The sequence below is a fragment of the Hemiscyllium ocellatum genome, chromosome 33 (genome assembly GCF_020745735.1).
Source record: "Hemiscyllium ocellatum isolate sHemOce1 chromosome 33, sHemOce1.pat.X.cur, whole genome shotgun sequence".
NCBI classification, from domain to species: domain Eukaryota; kingdom Metazoa; phylum Chordata; class Chondrichthyes; order Orectolobiformes; family Hemiscylliidae; genus Hemiscyllium; species Hemiscyllium ocellatum.
Window position 1 is genome coordinate 20335217 of NC_083433.1, and position 25416 is coordinate 20360632.

General features: G+C 51.1%; 1 protein-coding gene across 1 annotated transcript in view; it reads left to right on the plus strand.

Annotated features, from left to right (window-relative positions):
- Positions 1-10827: 10827 nt before the first annotated feature.
- xrcc6 (X-ray repair complementing defective repair in Chinese hamster cells 6) overlaps positions 10828-25416 on the plus strand; it is a 30090-nt gene continuing 15501 nt past the window's right edge. Inside the window, exons 1-7 of the mRNA XM_060849243.1 lie at positions 10828-10907; positions 12314-12411; positions 13243-13352; positions 15376-15514; positions 18265-18519; positions 21133-21316; positions 25138-25324. Of these exons, the coding sequence (XP_060705226.1) occupies positions 12342-12411; positions 13243-13352; positions 15376-15514; positions 18265-18519; positions 21133-21316; positions 25138-25324 (945 nt within the window). The 5' untranslated portion in view covers positions 10828-10907; positions 12314-12341. The remainder of the gene's footprint in view (positions 10908-12313; positions 12412-13242; positions 13353-15375; positions 15515-18264; positions 18520-21132; positions 21317-25137; positions 25325-25416) is intronic.

Genomic DNA, 25416 nt, shown 5'->3' on the forward strand with positions numbered 1-25416 from the left:
CCTACCTTGTACCTTAGCCTGCTGGACACACTTTCCTCATTCCTGATGAAGGGTTTATGCCCGAAACGTCGATTCCCCTGCTCTTTGGATGCTGCCTGACCTGCTGCGCTTTTCCAGCAACACATTTTCAGCTCTGACGAATGTACCTAACACTATGAACAATTTCCCATGTCCAATTCACCTAACCTACACATCCCTGAACACTTCTGGTAATTTCCTACTGCCAATCCACCCTGACCTGCACATCTATGTGACTGTGGGAGGAAACCGAAGCACCCAGAGGAAACCCACGCAGACACGGGGAGAATGTGCAAACTCCACACAGACAGTCATCGGAGGGAGGAATCGAACCCAAGTCTCGAGTGCTGTGAGGCAGAAGTGCTAACCACTGAGCTACCCATACATGGGATATATGATATTGCACTGGAGGCAGTTGAGAGAGGGCAGATCCCAGCTGACTGCCTTATGGGGAGAGGTTAGGGCCTCGCCTATTTGGGACAGAGATGGGTAAGGATTTCTTCTCCCTGAGGGGAGGGAATCTGTAGAATTCTTTACCACAAAGGGCTGGGTCACTAAGTATATTCAAGGCTAAGATGGACAGATTTTCAGCGAGGGAATGAAGGCAGGAAAGTGGAGTTGAGGATTATTGGATCAACCCCACAATCTCATTGAATGGGAGAGCAGACTCAATGGGCTGAATGGCCATCTTCTATTGTAGTCTTGTGTGAACAAGCATATTGCCATAGCAACCCATTGTCCTCCAGGGGTTTGTGAAGGGGGGGGGATGTTGGTGGTGATCATAAATGCTGGTGGGAACATAGATTCCCTACAGTGTGGAAACAGGCCCTTCGGCCCAACAGGTCCACACTGACCCTCCAAAACTTAACCCACCCAGACTCAATTCCGACTAGTGCAACTAACACTACGAGCAATTTAGCATGGCCAACCCACCGTAACCTGCACATCTTTGGACTGTGGGAGGAAACCCACGCAGACACGGGGGAGAATGTGCAAACTCAACGCAGACAGTCACCCGAGGCTGGAATCGAACTGGGGACCCTGGCGCTGTGAGGCAGCAGTGCCAACCACTGAGCCACCGTGTGGTGAATGGTGCGCCGATGATGGAGGGGGAGGGAGCGAGATTCTAGGCCTTTGGCCAGCCCTGACAATTCAACACGTCTGGTCAGTGTGGCAGCTCCCTTGGCGAGATAATGGCTGAGAGGTGTGATTGCTGGACTGTTGATCCGGGGGCACACGGGTTCGGATCCTGCCACGGCAGACGGTGGAATTTGAATTCAATGTTTTTTTTTGAAAATCTAGAAGTAAGAATCTAGGTCACCTGGTTCACTACTGTCCTTCAGGGAAGGGAACTTCCATCCTCACCTGGCCTGGCCTGAACGTGACTCCAGGCCTACAGCGACGCGGTTGATTCTGAACCGCCCTCTGGGCAATAAATGCTGAATGAATGAAGATCGGGAGGGGGGGAGGTTCGACCCCTGATCTGACTGGGGGAGGTCTGTGACACTGGCTTCCTCCCTCGATGGTGGACGTAGGGGTTGGAATTATGAGGCATTTGGCCAGCCTGATAACTCCACATCACGTGCAAATCGACAGAGCGAACAGGCAGCTGCCCTCCGAGCGGGATGGAAACAAGAATTTAATGCGGCAGAGATGCACATTCTTAATTATAATTGCGAAGATGGCCAGGAAATATCCTGTGTGTTTCCTCAGAGCAGCCCCTCCCCCCCACCCCTGTAGCAGCTGGAATTTCATCAGAGTAAATAAAAATTAAGGTGCAATCAAGAGAAAGGCCAATAGGAGTGAGGAACCACAGGAAGGGCAGAGTTATTCAGAGAGGAAAAGTGGCTCCATGTTCCATTTTCAAGGTTCTCTTCCTTTCTCCAATCCCATGTTGCTGTTTGACCTATTTTCCCCCGTCTCCTGTCTTAACTCCAGCATCGCCCTCTCTCAGACCAGCCGCTGTGTCAGCCTGTCATCTGCTGGTCACAGGCGGCATTCCAGCTGCAACTCAGTCTATGAAGCTCTCTGCAGAGCCTTTAGAGTCACAGAGCTGTACAGCACGGAAACAGACCCTTCGGTCCAACTCGTCCATATCCCAACCCAATCTAGTCCCACCTGCCAGCACTCGGCCCATATCCCTCCAAACCCTTCCTATTCATGTACCCATCCAGATGCCTTTTAAATGTTGTAATTGTAGCAGCCTCCACCACTTCCTCTGGCAGCTCATTCCATACACGTACCACCCTCTGTGTGAAAAGGTTGCCCCTATCTACCTGAGACTCTACTTTCAAGGAGCTATGCACTCCAAGGTCTCTTTGTTCAGCAACACTCCCCAGGACCTTACTATTACGTGTGTAAGTCCTGCTAAGATTTGCTTTCCCAAAATGCAGCACCTCGCATTTATCTAAATCAAACTCCATCTGCCACTCCTCAGCCCATTGGCCCAGCTAATCAAGATCCCGGTTAGTCTGAGGTAACCTTCGCTGTCCACTACACCTCCAATTCTGGCGTCATATGCAAACCTACTGACTATACTTCCTGAGTTCACATCCGAATCATTTATATAAATGATGAAAAGTAGTGGACCCAGGACCGATCCTTGTGGCACTCCACTGGTCACAGGCCTCCATCTCAATCTCCTATGCTCTGAGGAATACAGTCTGTCCAACCTCTCTTCAATAACTAACAGTCTACAGCCCAGGCAACATCCTCTGCTCCCTCTCCAGTGCTGTCACATCCCTCCAATGAAGTGGATCCCTGAACTGTACACAATACTCCAGTTGTGGTCTGACCAACATTTTATTTAACTGATTTTTCTAAACAAGACATGTTATTACACGTCTCTAGAACAGGTGGGACTTGAACCTGGACCCGGAGTAGGGACACCACCACTGTACTGCGAGGGAGGCCGTGAAGAAGGTGTTTGGTATGCTTTCCTTTATTGGTCAGAGTATTGAGTACAGGAGTTGGGAGGTCATGTTGTGGCTGTACAGGACATTGAATAGGCCACTTTTGGAATATTGCGTGCAATTCTGGCCTCCTATCTATCGGAAAGATGTTATAAAACTTGAAAGGGTTTAGAAAAAATATACAAGGATGTTGCCAGGGTTGGAGGGTTTGACCTATAAGGAGAGGCTGAACAGACTGGGGCTGTTTTCCCTGGAGCGTCGGAGGCTGAATGGTGACCTTATAGAGGTTTATAAAATCATGAGGGGCATGGATAGGATAAATAGACAAAGTCTTTTCCCTGGGGTCAGGGAGTCCAGAACTAGAGGGCATAGGTTTAGGGTGAGAGGGGAAAGATATAAAAGGGATCTAAGGGGCAACTTTTTCACACAGAGGGTGGTACGTATATGGAATGAGCTGCCAGAGGATGTGGTGGAGGCTGGTACAATTACAATATTTAAAAGGCATTTGGATGGGTATATGAATAGGAAGGGTTTGGAGGGATATGGGCCGGGTGTTGGAAAATGGGACTAGATTGGGTTGGGATATCTGCTCGGCATGGATGAGTTGCACTGAAGGGCCCGCTGTATGACTCTATGATAGAGTGACAGAAAGAAAGAAACATTATGAGAGACATAGAGAGGACAGACAGGGAAGAACCTTTCCCCTTGGTGGTGGGACTAATGACCAGGGTCTTGGATTGATGGGAAGGGGCAGGAGGTTTCGAGGGGAACGTGAGGAGACACTGTCTCACCCAGAGGGTGGAACTCACTGCCTGGGAGGAAGGGAGAGGCAGGAACCCTCATCATATTGAAGCAGGATTTCAATGTGCAGATTAGATTAGATTACTTACAGTGTGGAAACAGGCCCTTCAGCCCAACAAGTCCACACCGACCCGCCACCCACCCATACCCCTACATTTACCCCTTACCTAACACTACGGGCAATTTAGCATGGCCAATTCACCTGACCCGCACATCTTTGGACTGTGGGAGGAAACCGGAGCACCCGGAGGAAACCCACGCAGACACGGGGAGAACGTGCAAACTCCACACAGACAGTCGCCTGAGGCGGGAAATGAACCCGGGTCTCTGGCGCTGTGAGGCAGCAGTGCTAACCACTGTGCCACCGTACCGCCCATTATGCCGAGGTACACAAGGCTAGGGGCCAAGGACTGGGGCATGGGGTTAGAATAGTCAGGTGGGAGCTTTTCACTGGGTCAGACTCGATGGGCCGAAGGGCCCGTTGTAGATCTCTGTGACTAGGACACAGTACCTCTTGGGATCTCCGAAGGATACTGCGAAGCCAGGGTCACTGCCTGGAAGCAGGACGAATGCGACAAAACCAACCTGTGCGCAGCCAGTGATGGCAACAACACTCGCCAATAAACACAGAGAAACTCCGCAGGTCCTGGCAGAATCCACTGACTGGAAAAAGCAGAGTTAACACTTCGAGTCCGGTGACCCTTTATCAGAAGAAGAAACCTGACCCCATCCAGGACAAAGCAGGCATTTGATTAGCACCACGCAAATGAACATCCCTCTGTAGCAGCAGCAGCAGGGTGTACCATCTCCGAGATGCACTGCAGAAATTCACTAATGATCCTCAGGCAGCACCTTCCAAACCCATGACCACTTCCATCCCATTTCCCCCCAGACGTGATCGATGATGCCCGCCACCGCATCTCCTCCACTTCCCGCTCCTTCGCACTTGAGCCCCGCCCCTCCAACCGCCACCAGGACAGAACCCCCTGGTTCTCACCTACCACCCCACCAACCTCCATATACATCACATCATCCATCGTCATTTCCGCCACCTCCAAACGGACCCCACCACCAGGGATATATTTCCCTCCCCTCCCCTATCAGCGTTCCGAAAAGACCACTCCCTCCGTGACTCCCTCGTCAGGTCCACACCCCCCCACCAAACCAACCTCCACTCCCGCCACCTTCCCCTGCAACCGCAAGAAATGCAAAACTTGCGCCCACACCTCCTCCCCTTACCTCTCTCCAAGGTCCCAAGGGATCCTTCCATATCCGTCACAAATTCACCTGTACCTCCACACACATCATTTACTGCATCCGCTGCACCCGATGTGGCCTCCTCTACATTGGGGAGACAGGCCGCCTACTTGCGGAGCGTTTCAGAGAACACCTCAGGGACGCCCGGACCAACCAACCCAACCACCCCGTGGCTCAACACTTCAACTCCCCCTCCCACTCCGCCAAGGACATGCAGGTCCTTGGACTCCTCCATCGCCAGAACATAACAACACGACGGTTGGAGGAAGAGCGCCTCATCTTCCGCCTGGGAACCCTCCAACAACAAGGGATGAACTCAGATTTCTCCAGTTTCCTCATTTCCCCTCCCCCCACCTTGTCAGTCAAATCCCTCGAACTCAGTACCGCCCTCCTAACCTGCAATCTTCTTCCTGACCTCTCCGCCCCCACCCCCACTCCGGCCTATCAGCCTCACCTTGACCTCCTTCCACCTATTGCATCTCCAAAGCCCCTCCCCCAAGTTCCTCCTCCCTACCTTTTATCTTAGCCTGCTGGACACACTTTCCTCATTCCTGAAGAAGGGCTTATGCCCGAAATGTCGAATCTCCTGCTCCTTGGATGCTGCCTGACCTGCTGCGCTTTTCCAGCAACACATTTTCAGCTCTGATCTCCCGCATCTGCAGTCCTCACTTTCTCCTTAAAAATAAACAAACCAAGAATCATTGTCTGCGGTTTGGGGATTAAGTGATGGATAGGAACCATCGCCAATCGAGGGGAGCTCAGAGAGGCATTTAAAAAGATGAAAGGTTTCAATCAAATGGGTACGGGGAGAATATTTCCCATTGAGAGGCAGAGCAGTACTAGAATCAATATCAGGTTAGATTCGATTAATTTAGATTGAACCTGATATTAGATTAGATTTTATTGTGTGTACAGAAGCACTGTGAAAAGTGTACAGTCATCACGTGGTGCCACTTAGAATACAATGGTTGGAATTTGAAGAGGGAGATGGCACGGGGCAGGGTGACACGAGGCACATGGCCCCCCAAATGGCCGCTGAGCCATCAGTTGGCCAACTCGACACACAAGATGGCCGCCGGATCACAATATGGACAGAGCAGACAGAGACACTGCCTGGGGCCAGCACAATGTACTCACCACCCAGTTGATTAGTTTAAGGCCGGTGGGCGAGAGAATACACATGAGGAACGTACACTGCCCGCTGAAGTGTCTGAGTCCAGCTAACACCTCTTATTGAAATTCTCTTTATTGAGCTGCGGAAAAAAACAGCTGAAATTAAAGAAGCAGAAACAAAAGGAAATGAAAATGACCCTCACTGCTGCCACCATGAGAGTGTTTAGCTGGGCTCACTGATGCTTCCTGCACCGGACTCATCACAGCCCAGTACCATCACTCACTGCCCACCTCGACGACGCCATCTTGGAATCAATCGTAGTATCGGAGTCCACAGTCTTCCTGAACAAGAGGGTAACCCTCTGAAGCAGCGCTGACATCAGAGCGGCTGTCGATGCCAATGCCTGGAGTCCTGCGCTGGGCCCACCATGGCCTCCCGCTGCTAGGCCTTGCCTCAGCAGGTGGTACCACCACAGCCAAGCTCCCCAAAGTGAGGGGGAACCGCAAAGAAGAACATAAAAAGGGAAATGAATGGATGAAAACAGCAGGCGAGCAGGAGCCCAAACGCTCCTACACACAGCCGCCATCTTGGTTCAGTCATGAAGAAACCCAGCAGAGAATTCAGAGAAAACTTCTTCACCCAGAAAGCTGTCAGAGTGTGACGCACACCATCCCAGGGAATAGTTCAAGTGAATTGTACTGATTTTGTTAAAGAGTAGCTGATCGAGGGAGAAAGGAACCAAGGGTTTACAGTGACAAATTGAGATCAGGTTTGAGTCAGGAAAAGAAACCAGCATTGACCAGTTGGGCCAAATGGCCTGTTTTTGTGATGTGCATGTAATCCCAGGAGGGAAATAGAAGCTATTCGGGGAACTGTAGACCTGTTAGCTTAATGTGTGAAAAATATTTTCAAAAGAGTGAGAATATAAATATCATGGGATCAGAGTGCAATGAAAAACAGCACAAATTTCTGCCAAATAAGCTCAGATTTAACCAACCCCACTGAAGGTGCAAAACAGAAACTGAGAGAGAATGGCAAGTGGATTCCCAACGGGGTCTTGTTAGTCGGCACAACATCGAGGGCCGAAGGGCCTGTACTGTGTTCTATGTTAACCGTCCCTTGATTTGAGAATGACGTTGACTCAGGGTCTCAGGTTTCTGCCGTGGATCTCCATGTGATTGGACGGGTTGATTCCCCCATCGCGGATCCATGAGCTCACCGGGGCGAGGGGTGCAGGACATTTCAAGAGGCAGTGGGATCTGCTGCCATCTCATTCCCTCTCCGTTGCTACGCTGTCTCGTTATTAAGACGTTGTGACTCGAGGGGCGAGGTGGCTCAATGACCAATATCGCGACCCCCCCCAACAGTGCTGCCCTTCCACAGGATCTTCTAAGGGTCTTTGTTGAGTTCTGAGGAAAGGATCACTGGGCCCGAAACTTTGACTGACTTCATAGAACCCCTGCAGTGTGGAAACAGGCCTTTCGGCCCAACAAATCCACACCGACCCTCTGAACAGTAACCCATTCAGACCCATTCCCTTACTACTCTATATTTATCCGTGACTAATGCACCTAGCCTATACATCCCCGAACACTATGGGGCAGTTTAGCAAGGCCAATTCACCCTCACCTGCACATCTTTGGATTGTGGGAGGAAACCCACGCAGACACGGGGAGAATGTGCAAACTCCACACAGACAGTCGTCCGAGGCGGGAATCGAACCCAGGTCCCTGGCACTGTGAGGCAGCGCTGCTAACCAATGATACTGCCAGACCTGCTGACTTACAGCATCTGCTTTCCTTTGATTTGCCCTCCCTGGAACACACTGACATTTTGAGAGTGAAGGAAATGGAACGTGCCAAGGGGAACTGCATTTCTGCCACCCAGAGTGGCCTGTCCATCAGAGATGGCCTTACAGAATTGGTACTTAATTGCCCTCTGAAATGGGCAAGGAAGTTACTCAGACCAATGCGGGCCTTATCACAAAATACATTTTAAGAGGCCCTTCAGTCCATTCAGACTGTGCCAGCCCTTTGAGGTGCTATCGAATTATTCTCGCTGACCTGCTCTTTCTCCATACCCCATCCCGTCAGCTAGTTTTTCATTTCAGTTAATCGTTCTGTTTGTCTGTGAACATTACTTCTGGATCTTTCTGCCTCAGTTTGAAGCAGATGACCCAGCCTGAGCATATATTGTTTTATCGTGTTGTCAAACAGCTGCACAGCCAACGAAGGGCTTTGTTGAGGTGGAGCCATTGTAGTAATGAAGGAAACGTGGCAACCACCTTTCACACAGCCAGCTCCCAAAGTCAGCAATGCCATAACGATCAGAAACTCTGTTACAGAGTCATACAGCATGGGAACAGATCCTCAGGCCAACTCATCCATGTCAATCTGGAATCCCAATCTAATCCATTCATCAGTGTTTGGCCCATATCACGCTAAACTTGAGTAGGGGGCTGTCTGGGAAAGGTTGTGTGTGGGGTAGGAATTTGAGGGGAGTGGTGTGTCTGTGAAGGGGTAGGGATGGCAGGGCTGTGTGTGAGGGAGATGCGTGTCTGGGAGAAGGGTATGTGTGGGGAGGAGGGATAGTGGGCGAGAGTGAGGCAGGGGAAGTGAGAGAGTGGGATAGGGAGTGTGAGTAGGGGAGGGGGGTGTGTGTGAGTTGGCAGGTGGGGATGTGTGTGGGTATGGAGGTGGCCGTGTGTGAGGGAGTGGGGGAGGGATGTGTGTGGAGGGAGGGCTGCATGTATGGGCAGAGAGGGGGTCTTTGTCGGGGGAAGGTGGGTGCGTGTAAGGGGCAGGAGTGTGTCATAGAGATGTACAACAGGAAACAGACCCTTCGGTCCAACCCGTCCATGCCGACCAGACATCCCAACCCAATCTAGTCCCACCTGCCAGCACCCGGCCCATATCCCTCCAAACCCTTCCTATTCATATACCCATCCAAATGCCTCTGACATGTTGCAATTGTACCAGCCTCCACCACTTCCTCTGGCTGTGGGGGGAGGGGTGTGGGGGGACGAGAGTGTGGGGGAAGGGGAGTATGGGGGATAGGTGTGGGGGGAAGGGCTGTGGGAGATTAGATTGGATTAGATTATTTACAGTGTGGAAACAGGCCCTTCGGGCCAACATGGCCACACTGACCCGCCGAAGCGCAACCCACCCATACCCCTACATTTACCCCTTACCTAACACTACGGGCAATTTAGCATGGCCAATTCACCTGACCCGCACATCTTTGGACTGTGGGAGGAAACCGGAGCACCCGGAGGAAATCCACGCAGACACAGGGAGAACGTGCAAACTCCACACAGTCAGTCGCCTGAGGCGGGAATTGAACCCGGGTCTCAGGCGCTGTGAGGCAGCAGTGCTAACCACTGTGCCACCGTGCCGCCCACAAAGGGGAGAGGGGAGTGTGGGGGAGGAGTGTGTTGGGAGGTGGGGGGAAGGGTGTGGGTGAAGGGTGTGTGTGGGGGAAGGGTGTGTGTGGGGGGAGGGGAGTGTGTGGGGGGAGGGGAGTGTGTGGGGGGAGGGGTGTGTGGGGGGAAGGGTGTGGGGGAAGGGTGTGTGTGGGGGGAGGGGAGTGTGTGGGGGGAGGGGAGTGTGTGGGGGGAGGGGAGTGTGGGGGGAGGGGTGTGTGGGGGGAGGGGAGTGTGGGGGAGGGGAGTGTGGGGGAGGGGAGTGTGGGGGAGGGGTGTGTGGGGGGAGGGGAGTGTGGGGGTGGGGAGTGTGGGGGGAGGGGTGTGGGGGGGGAGGGTGTGGGTGAAGGGTGTGTGTGGGGGAAGGGGAGTGTGTGGGGGGAGGGGAGTGTGTGGGGGGAGGGGAGTGTGGGGGGAGGGGAGTGTGGGGGGGAAGGGTGTGGGTGAAGGGTGTGTGTGGGGGAAGGGGAGTGTGTGGGGGGAGGGGAGTGTGTGGGGGGAGGGGAGTGTGGGGGGAGGGGTGTGTGGGGGAGGGGTGCGTGGGGGGAGGGGAGTGTGGGGGTGGGGAGTGTGGGGGAGGGGAGTGTGGGGGTGGGGAGTGTGGGGGGAGGGGTGTGGGGGGGAGGGGAGTGTGGGGAGGGGTGTGTGGGGGGAGGGGAGTGTGGGGGTGGGGAGTGTGGGGGAGGGGTGTGTGGGGGGAGGGGAGTGTGGGGGTGGGGAGTGTGGGGGAGGGGTGTGTGGGGGAAGGGGAGTGTGTGGGGGGAGGGGAGTGTGTGGGGGGAGGGGAGTGTGGGGGGAGGGGTGTGTGGGGGGAGGGGAGTGTGGGGGAGGGGTGTGTGGGGGTGGGGAGTGTGGGGGAGGGGTGTGTGGGGGAAGGGGAGTGTGTGGGGGGAGGGGAGTGTGTGGGGGGAGGGGAGTGTGGGGGGAGGGGTGTGTGGGGGGAGGGGAGTGTGGGGGAGGGGTGTGTGGGGGAGGGGAGTGTGGGGGTGGGGAGTGTGGGGGAGGGGTGTGTGGGGGGAGGGGTGTGTGGGGGGAGGGGAGTGTGTGGGGGGAGGGGAGTGTGGGGGGAGGGGTGTGGGGGGGTGGGGAGTGTGGGGGGAAGGGTGTGGGGGAAGGGTGTGTGGGGGGAGGGGAGTGTGGGGGTGGGGAGTGTGGGGGAGGGGTGTGTGGGGGGAGGGGTGTGTGGGGGGTGGGGAGTGTGGGGGGAGGGGTGTGTGGAGGAGGTGGGTGTTTCTGTGAATGAATAGCCCCGCCCAGCCACCTGCCCCTGCCCCTGCGCCTGCGCAGTCTCCCCGCTCTCGCGAGATTTCCTCGTAAGCCGGATGTGATCGAGCTGAAGCCGCCGGCGCCTCTTCCCGCGGACTCGCTCTCCCTTTGGATCAGCGTGAGGCGCCGTTTGACTTTCCTCCTGCTCCTGCTCCTGGCTGCTTTGTTTCTCCCTATTCCCCACACACACCCCTCCCCCCGCTCCTTCTCTCTCTTTCCCTCCTTCCCCCAGAATCACATTCCAGTGGCTCTCCGCGCTAGAAGCTGACCTCCTTCTCTGATTGGCCAGAATTAGCCCCATCCCCTCTGCCTATTGGACAATGTCCTTGTCAATCACAGTTTCGGCTGGAACAGCATCTGTTGCTGATAGGTCGTTATCTATTGACCTTCGCCTGCCATTGGCTACCGAGAATGTCTATCACCGATATCCCCTGCTGATTGGCTGTGCTGCCTCATATTTAAAGCTTCCGATTGGCCAAATCTCCTTGTTTCCCCGTCAATCAAAAACGACTCTCTTAAAGTGACAGCACCCTCGCTTTTAAAGAGACAGCAGTTCCTGTCTTAAAGTGACAGCACCATCCTGGGAAATCATTTTAATTAAAAAGAAAATCATAATTTGCACGCATTTTGTGTCACAAACCTCAAGGAACAAAGGAGGAGACCATTCGGCCCCTCAAGTCTATTCCATTTTTTGAGTTCATGTCTGACCTCTGCCTGAATCCTGGTTTCCCGGATCGTTTTTGTAAATACCCTCGAGAACAAACAAACCTGTCGGTCACAGAAGGGCCAGCAGCACGTGGTCTGAGAGCAATCCATCCGCTTTCCCAATTCTCAGCCCCAGAGGCCGGAGATACTTAGTCATTGAATATATTCAAGACAAAGATTGATATGGTTTTGGCGACCGAAGGAAACGAGGGCACTGTGGGAAAACGGAGTTTGTGTGGAAGATCTGCCATTCTTTGATTGAATGGGGCAACATGGTCAAAAGACCACATGCCCTGCATTCGCTCCTTCCTTGTGTTTATTCAGATTAGATTAGATTACTTACAGTGTGGAAACAGGCCCTTCGGCCCAACAAGTCCACACCGACCCGCCGAAGCGTAACCCACCCAGACCTATTCCCCTACATTTACCCCTTACCTAACACTACGGGCAATTTAGCGTGGCCAATTCACCTGGCCCGCACATCTTTGGACTGTGGGAGGAAACCGGAGCACCCGGAGGAAACCCACGCAGACACGGGGAGAATGTGCAAACTCCACACAGTCAGTCGCCTGAGGCGGGAATTGAACCCGGGTCTCTGGCGCTGTGAGGCAGCAGTGCTAACCACTGTGTTCTGACACAAGAGGTCTTGAAAGAGTGAAACAAACAGAAATGTATATTTTTTTTAAGAAATGGGCCGTGTCCAATTGCAGAGGAGCAATTCAGTCAGCGAGCTCCCCCAATTTGTCTCCCTCTTATCAATACTCTAATCTCCAGAACGTTTCCTTCGTTAATGTTGTCTCTTGTGCTTCAAACTGACAGGAAAGGGAGCATTTCCAACCCAGTAGATATGGCGGATTGGCACGCACACTTTCAGAATGAAGATGAGGAAGATGCAGAAGAGGCTGAGGATAACGAAGGTACACAGAACAGAAATAAAATCACCGATATGTCTGTATCCGGAAAACAAAGGTGGCACATTCTACACTTATTACATTGCACATAAGAAACAGAGAAAGCCATTCAGCCAATGAAACCTGCCCCACCATTCTATAAGATCATGTTTGATCTGCCTTAGGCCTCAACTCCTCTTTTGATCCAGCTCCTCATAAGCCCCAGTTCTATGATATTTCAAAAATTTACCTAGCTACTCTTTATGTACTTACAGTGATCTCGCCTCCACAAGTCTCTGGCATATTGAATCCCAGAAATTTGTTACTCTGTAGGAGAAGAAGTTCACTTGCATCTCGGTTTTAAACGATTGTCCCTTATTCTGTAGCTATGTCCATTCATTCAAATCTCTTCCGGTAATGGAAACATCATCTCAACATCTGCCCTGTCAAACCTCCTCAAGAATTGTATGTTTCAGTAAGGTCACCCTTCATTATGGGACCAGAAATATACACAGTACTCCAGGTGTAGCCTCACCAACACCCTGTACACCTGACCAGAATTGGATAGCAGACTCCCGCTGAGGGCAAACCAGCGTTTTATAAATTTTCACCATAATCTTTTCACTTTTCTTACTAAATATGTCTACTTGTAAAACCCAGGATCCCATAGGCCTTTTCCAACCTGCTCACCGTAACCCTTAATTCCTTTACTGTTCAAAAATCTATCTCTGTCTTACAAGCTTTCAACTGCTTCACTGGGCAGGGAATTCCTGGCTGGGTCAGAGCAGAAATGGCTGAAACAAGCAGGATGTAGTTACTCACAGTCACCTTTCCCCCCTTTTCCATTTGTTCCTTTAGAGGATATTAGATACGTTGGAAGAGACAGTTTAATATTCCTCATCGATGCCTCAGAAGCCATGTTTGAAATGAACGATGAGAACACTTCAGCTTTCGACATGACTATTCAGGTAAGAGGGGATTGGCGATATCACTGGGATGGGAGACAGTGAGGTGTGCCGATGCTGGAGATCAGAGTTGAGAGCGTGTTACTGGAAAAGCACAGCAGGTCAGACAGCATCCGACGAGCAGGAAAATCGACCAAAAAAGCTTGATGAAGGGCTTCAGCCCAAACTGTTGATTTTCCTGCTCTTCGGATGCTGCCTGAACTGCTGTGCTTTTCCAGCAACACACTTAACACCAATATCCCTGGTATGTCCGCTGTAGACACGACTGTACAGCTCTGATAGTGTAGTAGTCACGATGCAGGCCCAGTGACCCAGTGGTCCGAACCCCGTTGGGTTACAAGATACACTACAGCAACCAAAGATGTGTAGGGCAGGTGAATTGGCCATGCTATATTTCCCATAGTGTTAGATGCATTAGTCAGGGGGGGAAATGGGTCTGGGTGGGTTACTCTTCGGCGGGTCAGTGTGGACTTGTTGGGCCGAAGGGCCTGTTTCCACACTAGGGAATCTAATCCATTCTGAACTCACCAAGGCTCCTTCAGCTGACCCACAACTATTCCCATTCGGAAGGACAAGAGTAGCAGACAGATGGGAACAGCACCACCTGCAAGTTCCCTTACTGTGCTCAGCTCACATCTGTCACACGCGTTTACAGAAGTCAAACAAGTTTGAAATTACAGGGGGAAAGAAAACAACATTTTTCATGATCTTGGAAGAGAACTGGGTTTGGAAATTGGCTTCAGATCTCAGGAAAGATAATTAGTCACCCTCCAGCAGACCAGAGGACCTTGAGAAGAGAAAGTTTCATGTTAGGAATAAAATAATCCCCTGTGGCTAACACAGCCTTTCTGCCCTTGTCAAACTACACTCTCTGACTCAGCATGAGCAACGGCATGGGAAAGCTGCGAGAGGAATCCTTTTTTTGCCGAGGAAGTTTGTGGGTAGGGTTCTGGTTTTATTACTCCCCCCCCCAAGTTGCCCTTGAGAAGGGCAGTTAGAGATAGGTTTGGTTCCTGTGGTGTAGGGACACCCAGAGTGCTGTGAAGGAAGAATTTCCAGATTTTGACTGAGCAATAGTGAAGGAACAGTGATACATTTCCACGTAAGGATGGTGCGTGGTTTGCAGGGGGTGGTATTCCTATGACCTTTATCCTGTGCTTCGAGAGGTAGAGGTCGTGGATTTGCAAGGTGCTATCTATGGAGCCATGGTGAGTGATAGAGTCATAAAGATGTACAGCACAGAAACAGACCCTTCAAGTCCAACTCACCCATACCAACCAGGTATCCTAAATTAAAGATGGCACAGTGGCTCAGTGGTTAGCACTGCTGCCTTACAGCACCAGGGACCCGGATTCAGTTCCAGCCTCAGGTGACTGTCTGTGTGGAGTTTGCACATTTTCCCCATATCTGTGTGGGTTTACTCTGGGTTTCCTCCCACAGTCCAAAGATGTGCAGGTTAGGGTGGATTGGCCATGCTAAATTGCCCATCGTGTTCAGGAATGTGTAGATTAGGTGCATTAGTCAGGGATAAATGTAGAGTAATAGGAGAATGGATCCTGGTGGGAAACTCTTCGGACTTGCTGGACTGAAGGACCTTTTTCTGTACTGTAAGGATTCTGTAGTGATTCTATTCTAATTTGGTCTAGTCCCACCTGCCAGCACCCGGCCCATATTCCTCCAAACCCTTCCTATTCATATACCCATCCAAGTGCCTTTTAAATGTTGCAATTGTACCAGCCTCCACCACTTCCTCTGGCAGCTCATTCCATACACGTACCACCCTCCGTGTGAAAAAGTTGCCCCTCAAGTCCCTTTAAAATCTTTCACCTTAAACCTATGCCCTCAGTGTTGCAGTGCGTCTTGGAGATGGTGCATACTGCTGTACTTCAGTGACAAAGGGGGTGAATGTTTAAGGTGGTCGTTATGGACTGCTTCACATTGCTTTAGACTGAATGTCCAGCGCTTTCTGGTTCCACCAAGGGCTATGACTGTTCCTCCGCTGACCAATGTGAGTCTCTGCTTGCAGTGTGTTCACAGGGTATACACCAGTAAGATTATCAGCAGTGAACGTGATCTCTTGGCTGTCGTCTTCTTCGGGACTCAGAAGCACAAGAACTCGGTAGACTTCAAGCATGTTTACGTCCTCCATGACTTGGACACACCAGGTAATGTTGGCAGCTGGTGTCTGCTTTTCCAGCCCCACACGTTTTGACAATGTTCAGGACCCGACTGTTTAAAGCTACTGTGGCGAGCTCCTGCCTGCACGCTTAACTTGGAGGCTTGCTCCGTGCAGTTTGCAATGTGGAAAGTGCAGCAGTGAACACCAACATGATAACGACAATGGATCGTTTTTGTCAGCTGTTTGTAACCCATGTTAGCCACTAATTGTCCCCATTAATGAGTCGTGAAGAAATGTTACACCTGAAAGGTCGACATCTCCACCTCCTGACGCTGCCTGGCTTGCCGTGTTCCTCCAGCCTGGCCTACCTACTAGTTGTCCCCATTAGCAGTTAGTCATCCTCCCAGGCTCATCTGTTATCCACTCCTTTGTCTGTCCAACTCTCTTTCGACTCTTATCTCCACCTATCATTTATCCTTCTACCCCCCGCCCCCACCCTTATCTTCTGCATAAAAACCAACATTTTCCTCTGTACTATCAATTATGAGGGATGGTCACTGGACCTGAAACATTAACTCGGATTTATCTCTACAGATGCTGCCAGACCCGCTGAACTTTTCCAGCAATTTTGGTTTCTGTTTCTGATTTCCAGTGTCCGCACCTCTTTGGGTTTTTATAAAGACCGAGTGGTCTGTTAATTGCTGAGAAATGACAACTGGGGTATTTCACTGACTGGTGAACACTTTGGGATGTCTGAAATGGTAATCGGTGATATATAAATGCAACTACTGCTGCTGTTGCTTTTTCTCTCCCCTTATCGTATTTATCCACCCCATTGGATAAAAGCAAAATACTGAGGGTGCTGGAAATCTGAAACAAACACTGAATGGTGGAGAAGTTCAACATCTGTGGAGGGAGAAACCGAGTTAGAAATTCAAGTCTGATATGACTTCTCCAGAGCGGAATACCTTTGCAAAACTTTGCTTTAACCTTTGCTTCACTGAAATGGCCCTGGGCTCGGCATACAAGTAAAGTTAGACTGAGGCGCCTGGTGGACCATCACTCAGTGAGAAACGCTCTTTGTCTGCCTGAAACTTGCTGGTCTTCCAGAGCAAGGAGGCGAAAGTGGGTACCGCAGATGCTGGAGGTTAGAGTCAAGATCAGAACGGTGCTGGAAAAGCGCGGCAGGTCAGGCAGCATCCGAGGAGCAGGAAAATCGAGGTTGCGGGCAAAAGCCCTTCATCGGGAAAGCTCCTGATGAAGGGCTTTCGCCCGAACTGTCGGTTTTCCTGCTCCTCGGATGCTTCCAGAGCAAGGAGTTGACCCTTGATTGAGTTGCAGTATGGCACATTCCAAGTCCCAGGACTACGCGCTGATGGAAGCAGTAAAGCTTGGGGCAGCTGCCGCCAAGGCACAGAGTGGGGAAAGACCAGCGCGTAAGGTCTGCCTGCCAAAGTTAAATGGGGGTCTGTTCAGGTACTGCACTGTCCTGCTGCCTCAGGTGCATGTAAATATAAGTAAGAAATGCCTCCGGTTTGTTTGTTGGATTGGGTCAAACTCCAATGTTTGTTTGTTTCTTCATATACTACTGCATAGAACTGAATCGCTTCGCTGACTATGTAATGACTAAAGTATATTAGATTAGATTAGATTACTTACAGTGTGGAAACAGGCCGTTCGGCCCAACAAGTCCACACCAACCCGCCGAAGCATAACCCACCCAGACCCATTCCCTTACATTTACCCCTTCACCTAACACCATGGGCAATTTAGCATGGCCAATTCACCTGACCCGCACATCTTTGGACTGTGGGAGGAAACCGGAGCACCCAGAGGAAACCCACACAGACACGGGGAGAATGTGCAAACTCCACACAGAGAGTCGCCTGAGGCGGGAATTGAACCCGGGTCTCTGGCGCTGTGAGGCAGCAGTGCTAACCACTGTGCCACCGTGTATATCTTTGAAATAAAAAACAAACTAAGCCCTGATTCAGGTGTTACATGCTTAAAGTGGGGTCAAGTAAAGGGAGTTGAAGAGTGTGGTGCTGGGAAAACACAGCCGGTCAGGCAGCATCCGAGGAGCAGGAGAATCGACGTTTCGGGCATAAGCCCTTCATCAGGAATGAGGCTTGTGGGCCGGGGGCTGAGAGATAAATGGGAGGGGGTAGGGCTGGGGGGGGAATGGAGCTGAGAATGCGATAGGTGAATGAAGGTGAAGGGGTGATGGTGATAGATCGGGAGGGATGGATTGGATAGGTGTGAAAGGAGATGGACAGTTCAAGAGGGTAAAGGGAGATTTGGAAACCTGTAAAAGTGAAGTCCCGGTAATTAGAGGAACAACCGGTCAAGTTGGACAGGAAGGAACAGAGAGTGAGAGTATATTCACAAATAAGGCCTTTGCAAAGAATAGTGATTAAAACAAGTAAAGCTTTTCTCTCTGAATCCGAAAGCACTCGTAGCAAGATAGACAAACTAGCTGTTCAATTCGAAATAAAAGATTTAGGTTTAATTGTTGTTACAGAAACATTGGCAGAACGTATTGGCTTGTGACACATATTGGTGACACACCTTCTTGCCTCCAGTATTCTGTAATGTGCCAGGTTTCAATGAGTAATCTCATGATAAGAGATTCCCTGGGATAAAATGATCAAAAGGCAATCAAATTCCATCTCGGTTTGAAAGGTGTCCGGGCAGGTTTCTGCAGTCTCTGTCTCGGATTGTGAGCAGATTGGGCCGTTTGCTGGTGTATGTTTAGCCGATCAATGTCCTAACGTGAATCCATCCCCCTGGACGCAGGTGCTAAGCGAGTGTTGGAACTGGACCAGTTCGGGGGAGAGAAAGGGAAGCGTTCCTTCAAGGATCAGATCGGACACAGCACGGACGGCTCACTGGCCGACGCTCTCTGGGTCTGCTCCAACCTCTTCAGTGACGTCCGCCTCAAACTGAGCCACAAACGCATCATGCTGTTCACCAATAACGACAACCCCCACGCCAAAGACAGCTCCAAAGCACGAATGGCCCGGACCAAGGCCAGCGACCTCCGAGAGACAGGTGCGTAGGCGATTATTACCGTCGATTTCACTATTTATCTGTCAGCAACGGGGCAGAAGAATTGCAGTATGTTACATCCTCACTCAAGCTTCATTCCTAAAATGTGCAACTTTATAACTGGTTGATTGGAAAATACCTAGAGTCATCCAGCACTGAAACAGACCCTTCGGCCCAACCAGTCCATGCTGACCATAATCCCACCTGCCTGCTCCTGACCCATATCCCCTTCATGTGCTTAGCCAAATATCTTTTAAATGTTGTAAGTGTATCTGCATCCACTTCCTCTGGAAGTTCACTCCTCATGATTTTACAAATTTCTATAAGGTCACCCCTCAGCCTCCGACACTTCAGTAAAAAATATCCCAGTTATTCCAGCCCCTCCTTTATAGCTCAAGCCTTCCATACCCGGCAACATCCTGGTAATTCTTTTCTGAACCCTCTCCAGTTTAATAATATCCTTCCTGCAACAGGGTGACCAGAACTGGACACGGTACTCCAGAAGAGGCCTCACCAATGTCCTGCACAACCTCAACAGGATGTCCCAACCCCTATACGCAGAGGCCTGAGCAATAAAGGCAAGCATGCTAAATGCCTTCCTTCCTGATGAAGGGCTTTTGTCCGAAACATCGACTCTCCTGCTCCTCGGACACTGCCTGACCGGCTGTGCTTTTCCAGCACCACACTCTCAACTTTCTACCTGTGATGCAAATTTGGAAGAACTATGTACCTGAACCGCTAGTTCTCTCTGTTCTACATCACCCAAGGCCCTATGTTTAATTATAGAAATCATACTCCTGTTAGTTTTATCAAAATGCAATACCTTGTAGGACCATGAATGGTAATAGAGGTGAGAAGGGCCAAGATCATGGAGGGATTTGACTCAATTAAAAACTGTGCTTCATATTCATTTGACATCAAACCGGGTTAGACCGGAGTTCCACGTAAAAACCTCTTCACTGCTTTAACTGTCATGGCTGACACATGAGGCATGTCCCTCAGGAGTGGCCATAAGGCAGTTTTGGAACAGGAGCTGGTGACCCACCAGTGGATGGGACTGAGGGGCAGGGAGTGACTTACTGTGTCTGAGGAGCTTGCCCTAGACCAGGAGGAGGGATTCTCACAACCTCAACCACTTGCTCCCCTCTTCCCGTCTCCTCATAACCCCTCCCCCCTGCTACACACCTACTGACTCCGGAGCGAATAATATAAATGTACAGGGCCCATGTTAAGACCAAGTTAAGACTGGACGCCTTCTTACAGAGTGCTTCAGGGAACATCTCCGGGACACCCGCACCAATCAACCCCGCCGCCCTGTGGCCAAACATTTCAACTCCCACTCCCACTCTGCCGAGGATACGCAGGTCCTGGGCCGCCTCCATCACTGCTCCCTCACCACCTGACGCCTGGAGGAAGAACGCTTCATCTTCCGCCTCGAAACACTTCAACCCCAGGGCATCAATGTGGACTTCACCAGTTTCCTCATTTCCCCTCCCCCCACCTCACCCCAGCTCCAAACTTCCAGCTCAGCACCGCCCTCACGACCTGTCCCACCTGTCAATCTTCCTTCCCACCTATCCACTCCAGCCTCCCCTCCAACCTATCACCTTTATCTCCCACCTCCATCCGCCTATTGCACTCTCAGCTATCTTCCCCTCCCCCCCAGCCCCACCCCCTCCTATTTATCTCTCCACCCCTGAGGCTCCCAGCCTCATTCCTAATGAAGGGCTCCTGCCCGAAACGTCGATTTTCCTGCCCCTCAGATGCTGCCAGACCTGCCGCGCTTTTCCAGCACCACTCTAATCAAGACCCTCCTCAGTCAATCAAAACTGTCCCAGGAAATCATATGGGTCAAAAGTGACCTAGAAAAAAAAGCATTTTAATCTTCTAGCAAAAACAGAAAATGTTGAAAAAACACATACGATCTGGCAGCATCTGTGGAGAGAAAACATAGTTAACGTTTCAAGTCCCAGTGACCCTTCCCTCAGCACCGATGGGAGCTAGGAAAAGGTTGGCATGTATTACAGAAGATGATGGCGGGGGAGAAGGAAATGATGGATGGAGGTAGAGCTCAAAGGGAAAAAAAACTGTTGACAGTCAAAGGAGGGGGTAAAGATCAGCCTGGGAGAGTGAATGTCCTCGCCAGCTTTCATAATCTTTACCCTGAGCAAAAACTTGAATGATTTGAGGAAAGTAAGATTAGATTAGATTACTTACAGTGTGGAAACAGGCCCTTCGGCCCAACAAGTCCACACCAACCCGTCGAAGCGCAACCCACCCATTCCCCTACATTTACCCCTTACCTAACACTACGGACAATTTCCCATGGCCAATTCACCCTGACCCGCACATCATTGGACTGTGGGAGGAAACCGGAGCACCCGGAGGAAACCCACACAGACACGGGGAGAACGTGCAAACTCCACACAGTCTGTCGCCTGAGGCGGGAATTGAACCCGGGTCTCAGGCGCTGTGAGACAGCAGTGCTAACCACCGTGCCACCGTGCCGCCCACGGTGAGAAGGTCTTTTTGTGAAAAGGTATTATCGATAGAGAAATGTTAATAAAGTGTGTTGTTGGTGTGAGTGCCGTGTCAGTGCCTTCTCTCTGCGTGCAGGCATCATCCTGGACCTGATGCATCTCAGGAAACCCGGTGGGTTCGACACATCCCTCTTCTACCGTGACATTGTCAGCGTCACAGAGGATGAGGACGGCGCCACTCAAGGCAGGGAATCGGCCAAGTTGGACGATCTGCTGCGGAAGGTGTGGGCCAGGGACTACAAGAAAAAGGCCACTACCAGGTCAGCGGTCTCAGGAACAGCCCAGGAGTCTCCAGGCTCCCAGGAGGCTCGGAGGTTTCAGATTGAGTTGCCGGCGCTCTCTTTCCCACCGGGGTGTGGATCTCGGCAGCAGTCCCATGGCATGGCGGGTAGCGTCCCTGCCCCTGAGCCAGGAGCTGCGGGTTCAAATCCCAGCCCCGGGACTGAGGAAGGTTCTGTTTGTAATGCAGTCGCGCGCGTTGCTTATCGACCTGTAGCTCCCTCCAACACACAAGCGGTGGGTGGTATGAGTCATAGTCAGCCCTGCCTGCCCTGGAGTGGCACCTGTCAAAACCTCCAGCCTCTGGCAACTCATTCAACAACACCGTAGTGTTCCAGCTGTGAGTGGTTTAGACCCATACTCACTCGGGTTTACAAGGGTGAGACGAGACCTAATTGGAATATGTAAAATGCTAAAAGAGATTGGTAAATTAGACATAGAGTCAAAAAGTGTGGTGCTGGAAAAGCACAGCTGGTCAGGCAGCATCCGAGCAGCAGGAGAGTCAACGTTTCGATTTGCTTCCTGATGAAGAGCTTATGCCCGAAACGTCGACTCTCCCGCTCCTCAGATGCTGCCTGACCGGCTGTGCTTTTCCAGCCCCACACTCTCGACTCTGATCTCCAGCATCTGCAGTCCCCACTTTCTACTGGAGCAGGTGTTTCCTCATGTTGGTCAGTGTAGAATGAGAGGTCATAGCTTTAGCGTAAGGGAAATTATTTCTCTCAAAGGAATCTGGAATTCACTCCCCCAGAGTGCAGTGGATGCCAGAACGCTAGATAAATGTGAGGAGGCGAGATTCATTAGTGAAGGGTTGAAGGGTTTTGGGGGAAGAGGGCTGGAGGATGGAATTGAGGTCTAAGTGAAGATCAGCCATGATTGTGTTAAACGGCGGAACAGGCTTGAGGGGCTGAATGGCCTCCTCCTGCTCTAATGTCCTAAGAGCGATTAAACAGGCTGGAGTTGTTTTCCCTGGAGCAGAGAAGGCTGAGGAGATGTACGAGATTGGGATGGGCATTGATAGAATCAGTATGGGCAAACGTTTTCCCTTAGTAGAGGGGTCTGTTCCCAGGGGCATATGTTTCAGGTCAGAGGCAAGGGGCTTTGAGGAGAAACCTACTTACCCAGAGTGTGGGGGTATGTGGAACTCCCTGTCTGAACGGCTGGTGGGGACAGGAACCACCACCACATTTAAAAGCTATTTAGATGAACGTTTGAAATGCCATCACATCAAGCCAAACGCTGGGAAATGAGATTACAATATACAGGTGCTGAATGGCTAGTACGGGCACAATGGGCAGAAGGGCCCCATTCCGTGCTGTATCTGAAGGATGTTGTGAAATTTGAAAGGGTTTAGGAAGGACTCACAAGGATGTTGCCAAGGTTGGAGGGTTTGAGCTACAGGGAGAGGCTGAACAGGCTGGGGCTGTTTTCTCTGGAGCGTCGGAGGCTGAGGGGTGACCTTATGGAAGTTTATAAAATCATGAGGGGCATGGATAGGGTAAATAGATAAGGTCTTTTCCCTGCTGTGGGGGAGTCCTGAACTAAAGGACATAGGTTTAGGGTGAGAGGGGCAAGATTTAAAAGGGACCTAAGGGGCAACGTTTTCACCCAGAGGGTGGTACGTGTATGGAATGAGCTGCCAGAGGAAGTGGTGGAGGCTGGTACAATTACAACATTTAAAAGGCACTTGGATGGGTATATGAATAGGAAGGGTTTGGAGGGATATGGGCTGGGTGCTGGCAGGTGGGATTAAATTGGGTTGGGATATCTGGTCGGCATGGACGGGTTGGACCGTGTTTTCGTGCTGTACATCTCTATGACCCGATATATAACTCTATAAGCAGATGCAAGCCCGTGGTTTGTCTGCCTGTTGTGACAATAGGTGGGAGAAAGCTTCCGAGTCAAAGTGGAACTTGGCAGACTTTATGTCTGAGCTCAGGTTTACAATCCATTCAACGATGCAGTGTCACTCAAACTCAGATTGGAAACGTAATGCCTGGCTACTCTGGGGAAGAGAGACCATGACAGTTCCTGATGGACCGGAGCGTGGTTTCCGTTGAAGTGGAACAGAAAGGCTGTTGTTGATGTGGATGGTGTGATAGGTCAGGGTGGATTAATGAGCTGGGCCAATTTTCTCTCATCAAGGTGTAACCAAGCTCTTTAATATAATGAAATATGTTGCAAGAACAGCAGCCGAGGGTGGAATCTTCACTCATAGGAAAAGACTAAATTAAAGATTATTATGAGACTGTGACCAAGCAGTCAAATTGGGAATTGCTTCACCTTGGGAATGTTGAGAACGTGGAACTCAGTCCAGCAGGGAGTGGTTGAAGAGAACAAACCAAAGGGAACCTTAGACCAACATTTGGCAGAGAAAGAATGAGAGAGGGTTTAGCTGATAAACAAGAGGGTTCGGAAAAGGAGCTCAAGTAACCTGGTGAGCTGAATGGCCGGTTTCGAGATTATGTCTAATCCGAGTCAAAAAGTGTGGTGCTGGAAAAGCAACAGGCAGCATCCGAGGAGCAGGAGAATCACCCTTTCGGATATACGCTCTTCATCAGAAACGCTGACTCTCCTGCTCCTCGGACGCTGCCTGGCTGGCTGTGCTTTTCCAGCGCCACACTTCTTTTGATCCTCCTCTCCAGCGTCTGCACTTTCCCGTAATTGCTAATCAGCCTGTTCAGAGGAGTTATAACCACATCCCTCGAGCAGGTGGGACCTGAATGCAGGCCTCCTAGTCCAGAGGTAGCAACACTACCTTTGAAAGGTTACAGAGGGCAGCGAGAGTGTACTCCACCCCCCCGGTGGTTGCCTGTCTGGCCTGTTTCTAGGCTGTAAGTTCAGCAGAAGAACATTGGGTACCTCATGCTGCTTTGAAGCTGTTGGTAAATGTGGCAGCTTTTGTCCACTAAAATTCCCACAGTGAGACAAATTACTATTCCTGTTTGCGGATGGTTAACGGAGGAATGAATGTTGTCCAAGATGGGGCGTCCCTGATCTTTTCCTTATTCGTTCATAGGATATAAGCATCACTGCCCGGGTCAACATTTCTTGGCTGTCCCTGGTTGCCCCTTTAGATGGTGACGGTGAGCTGCCTTCTTGAACCGCTGCAGTCCATTGGGTGTAATAGACCCACAATGCCCTTAGGCAGGGAATTCCAGAATTCCAACTGATGGGACGGCGATATATTTCCAAGTCAGGACACTGGTGCACCCAGCTAACTAGGTTGAACAGGCAGCGGCTGTTTTCCCTGGAGCGTCGGAGGCTGAGGGGTGACCTTATAGAGGTTTACGAAATCAATGAGGGGCATGGATAGGACAAATAAACAAGGTCTTTTCCCTGGGGTCAGGGAGTCCAGAACTAGAGGGCATAGGTTTAGGGTGAGAGGGGGAAGATATAAAAGAGACCTAAGGGGCAACGTTTTCACACAGGGGGTGGTCCGTGTATGGAATGAGCTGCCAGAGGAAGTGGTGGAGACTGGTACAATTACAACATTTAAGAGGCATTTGGATGGGTATATGAATATGAAGGGTTTGGAGGGTGCTGGCAGATGGGACTAGATTGGGTTGGGATATCTGGTCGGCATGGACAGGTTGGACCGAAGGGTCTGTTTTGGTGCTGGACATCTCTATGACTGGCTCTGAGAGGTAGTCCGGATCTGAGTTTAACCCTTCGCCCCTAAAGCTGTCACCTTTTGCAGCCACGTGGTGTACATTAGCACGTGTCAGCTTTGATGTGTCTCTGCCCTGTTGCCCCTCTCCTTCATGTGGTGTTGACAGCATTGGATGTTTCTGTCCTTCAGGCTGAACCTGAAACTGGGAGAAGGTGTGGAGCTTTCCGTCGGAGTTTACAACCTGATCCGGAGTACCAGGAAGCCCACGGCGATCCGCCTTTACCGAGAAACCAACGAGCCGGTCAAAACCAAAACCCGCTGGTTTAACGGGGAGACAGGCAGCTTGCTCCTGCCCAGTGACACCAAAAAGGCCCAGGTAGTGAACCGTCTCATTGCTCAACCGTACAGACAACATCTACATGGGGATGGGCAATGGGGAGTGAGGGGGCTGTGGTATATTGTAATGTC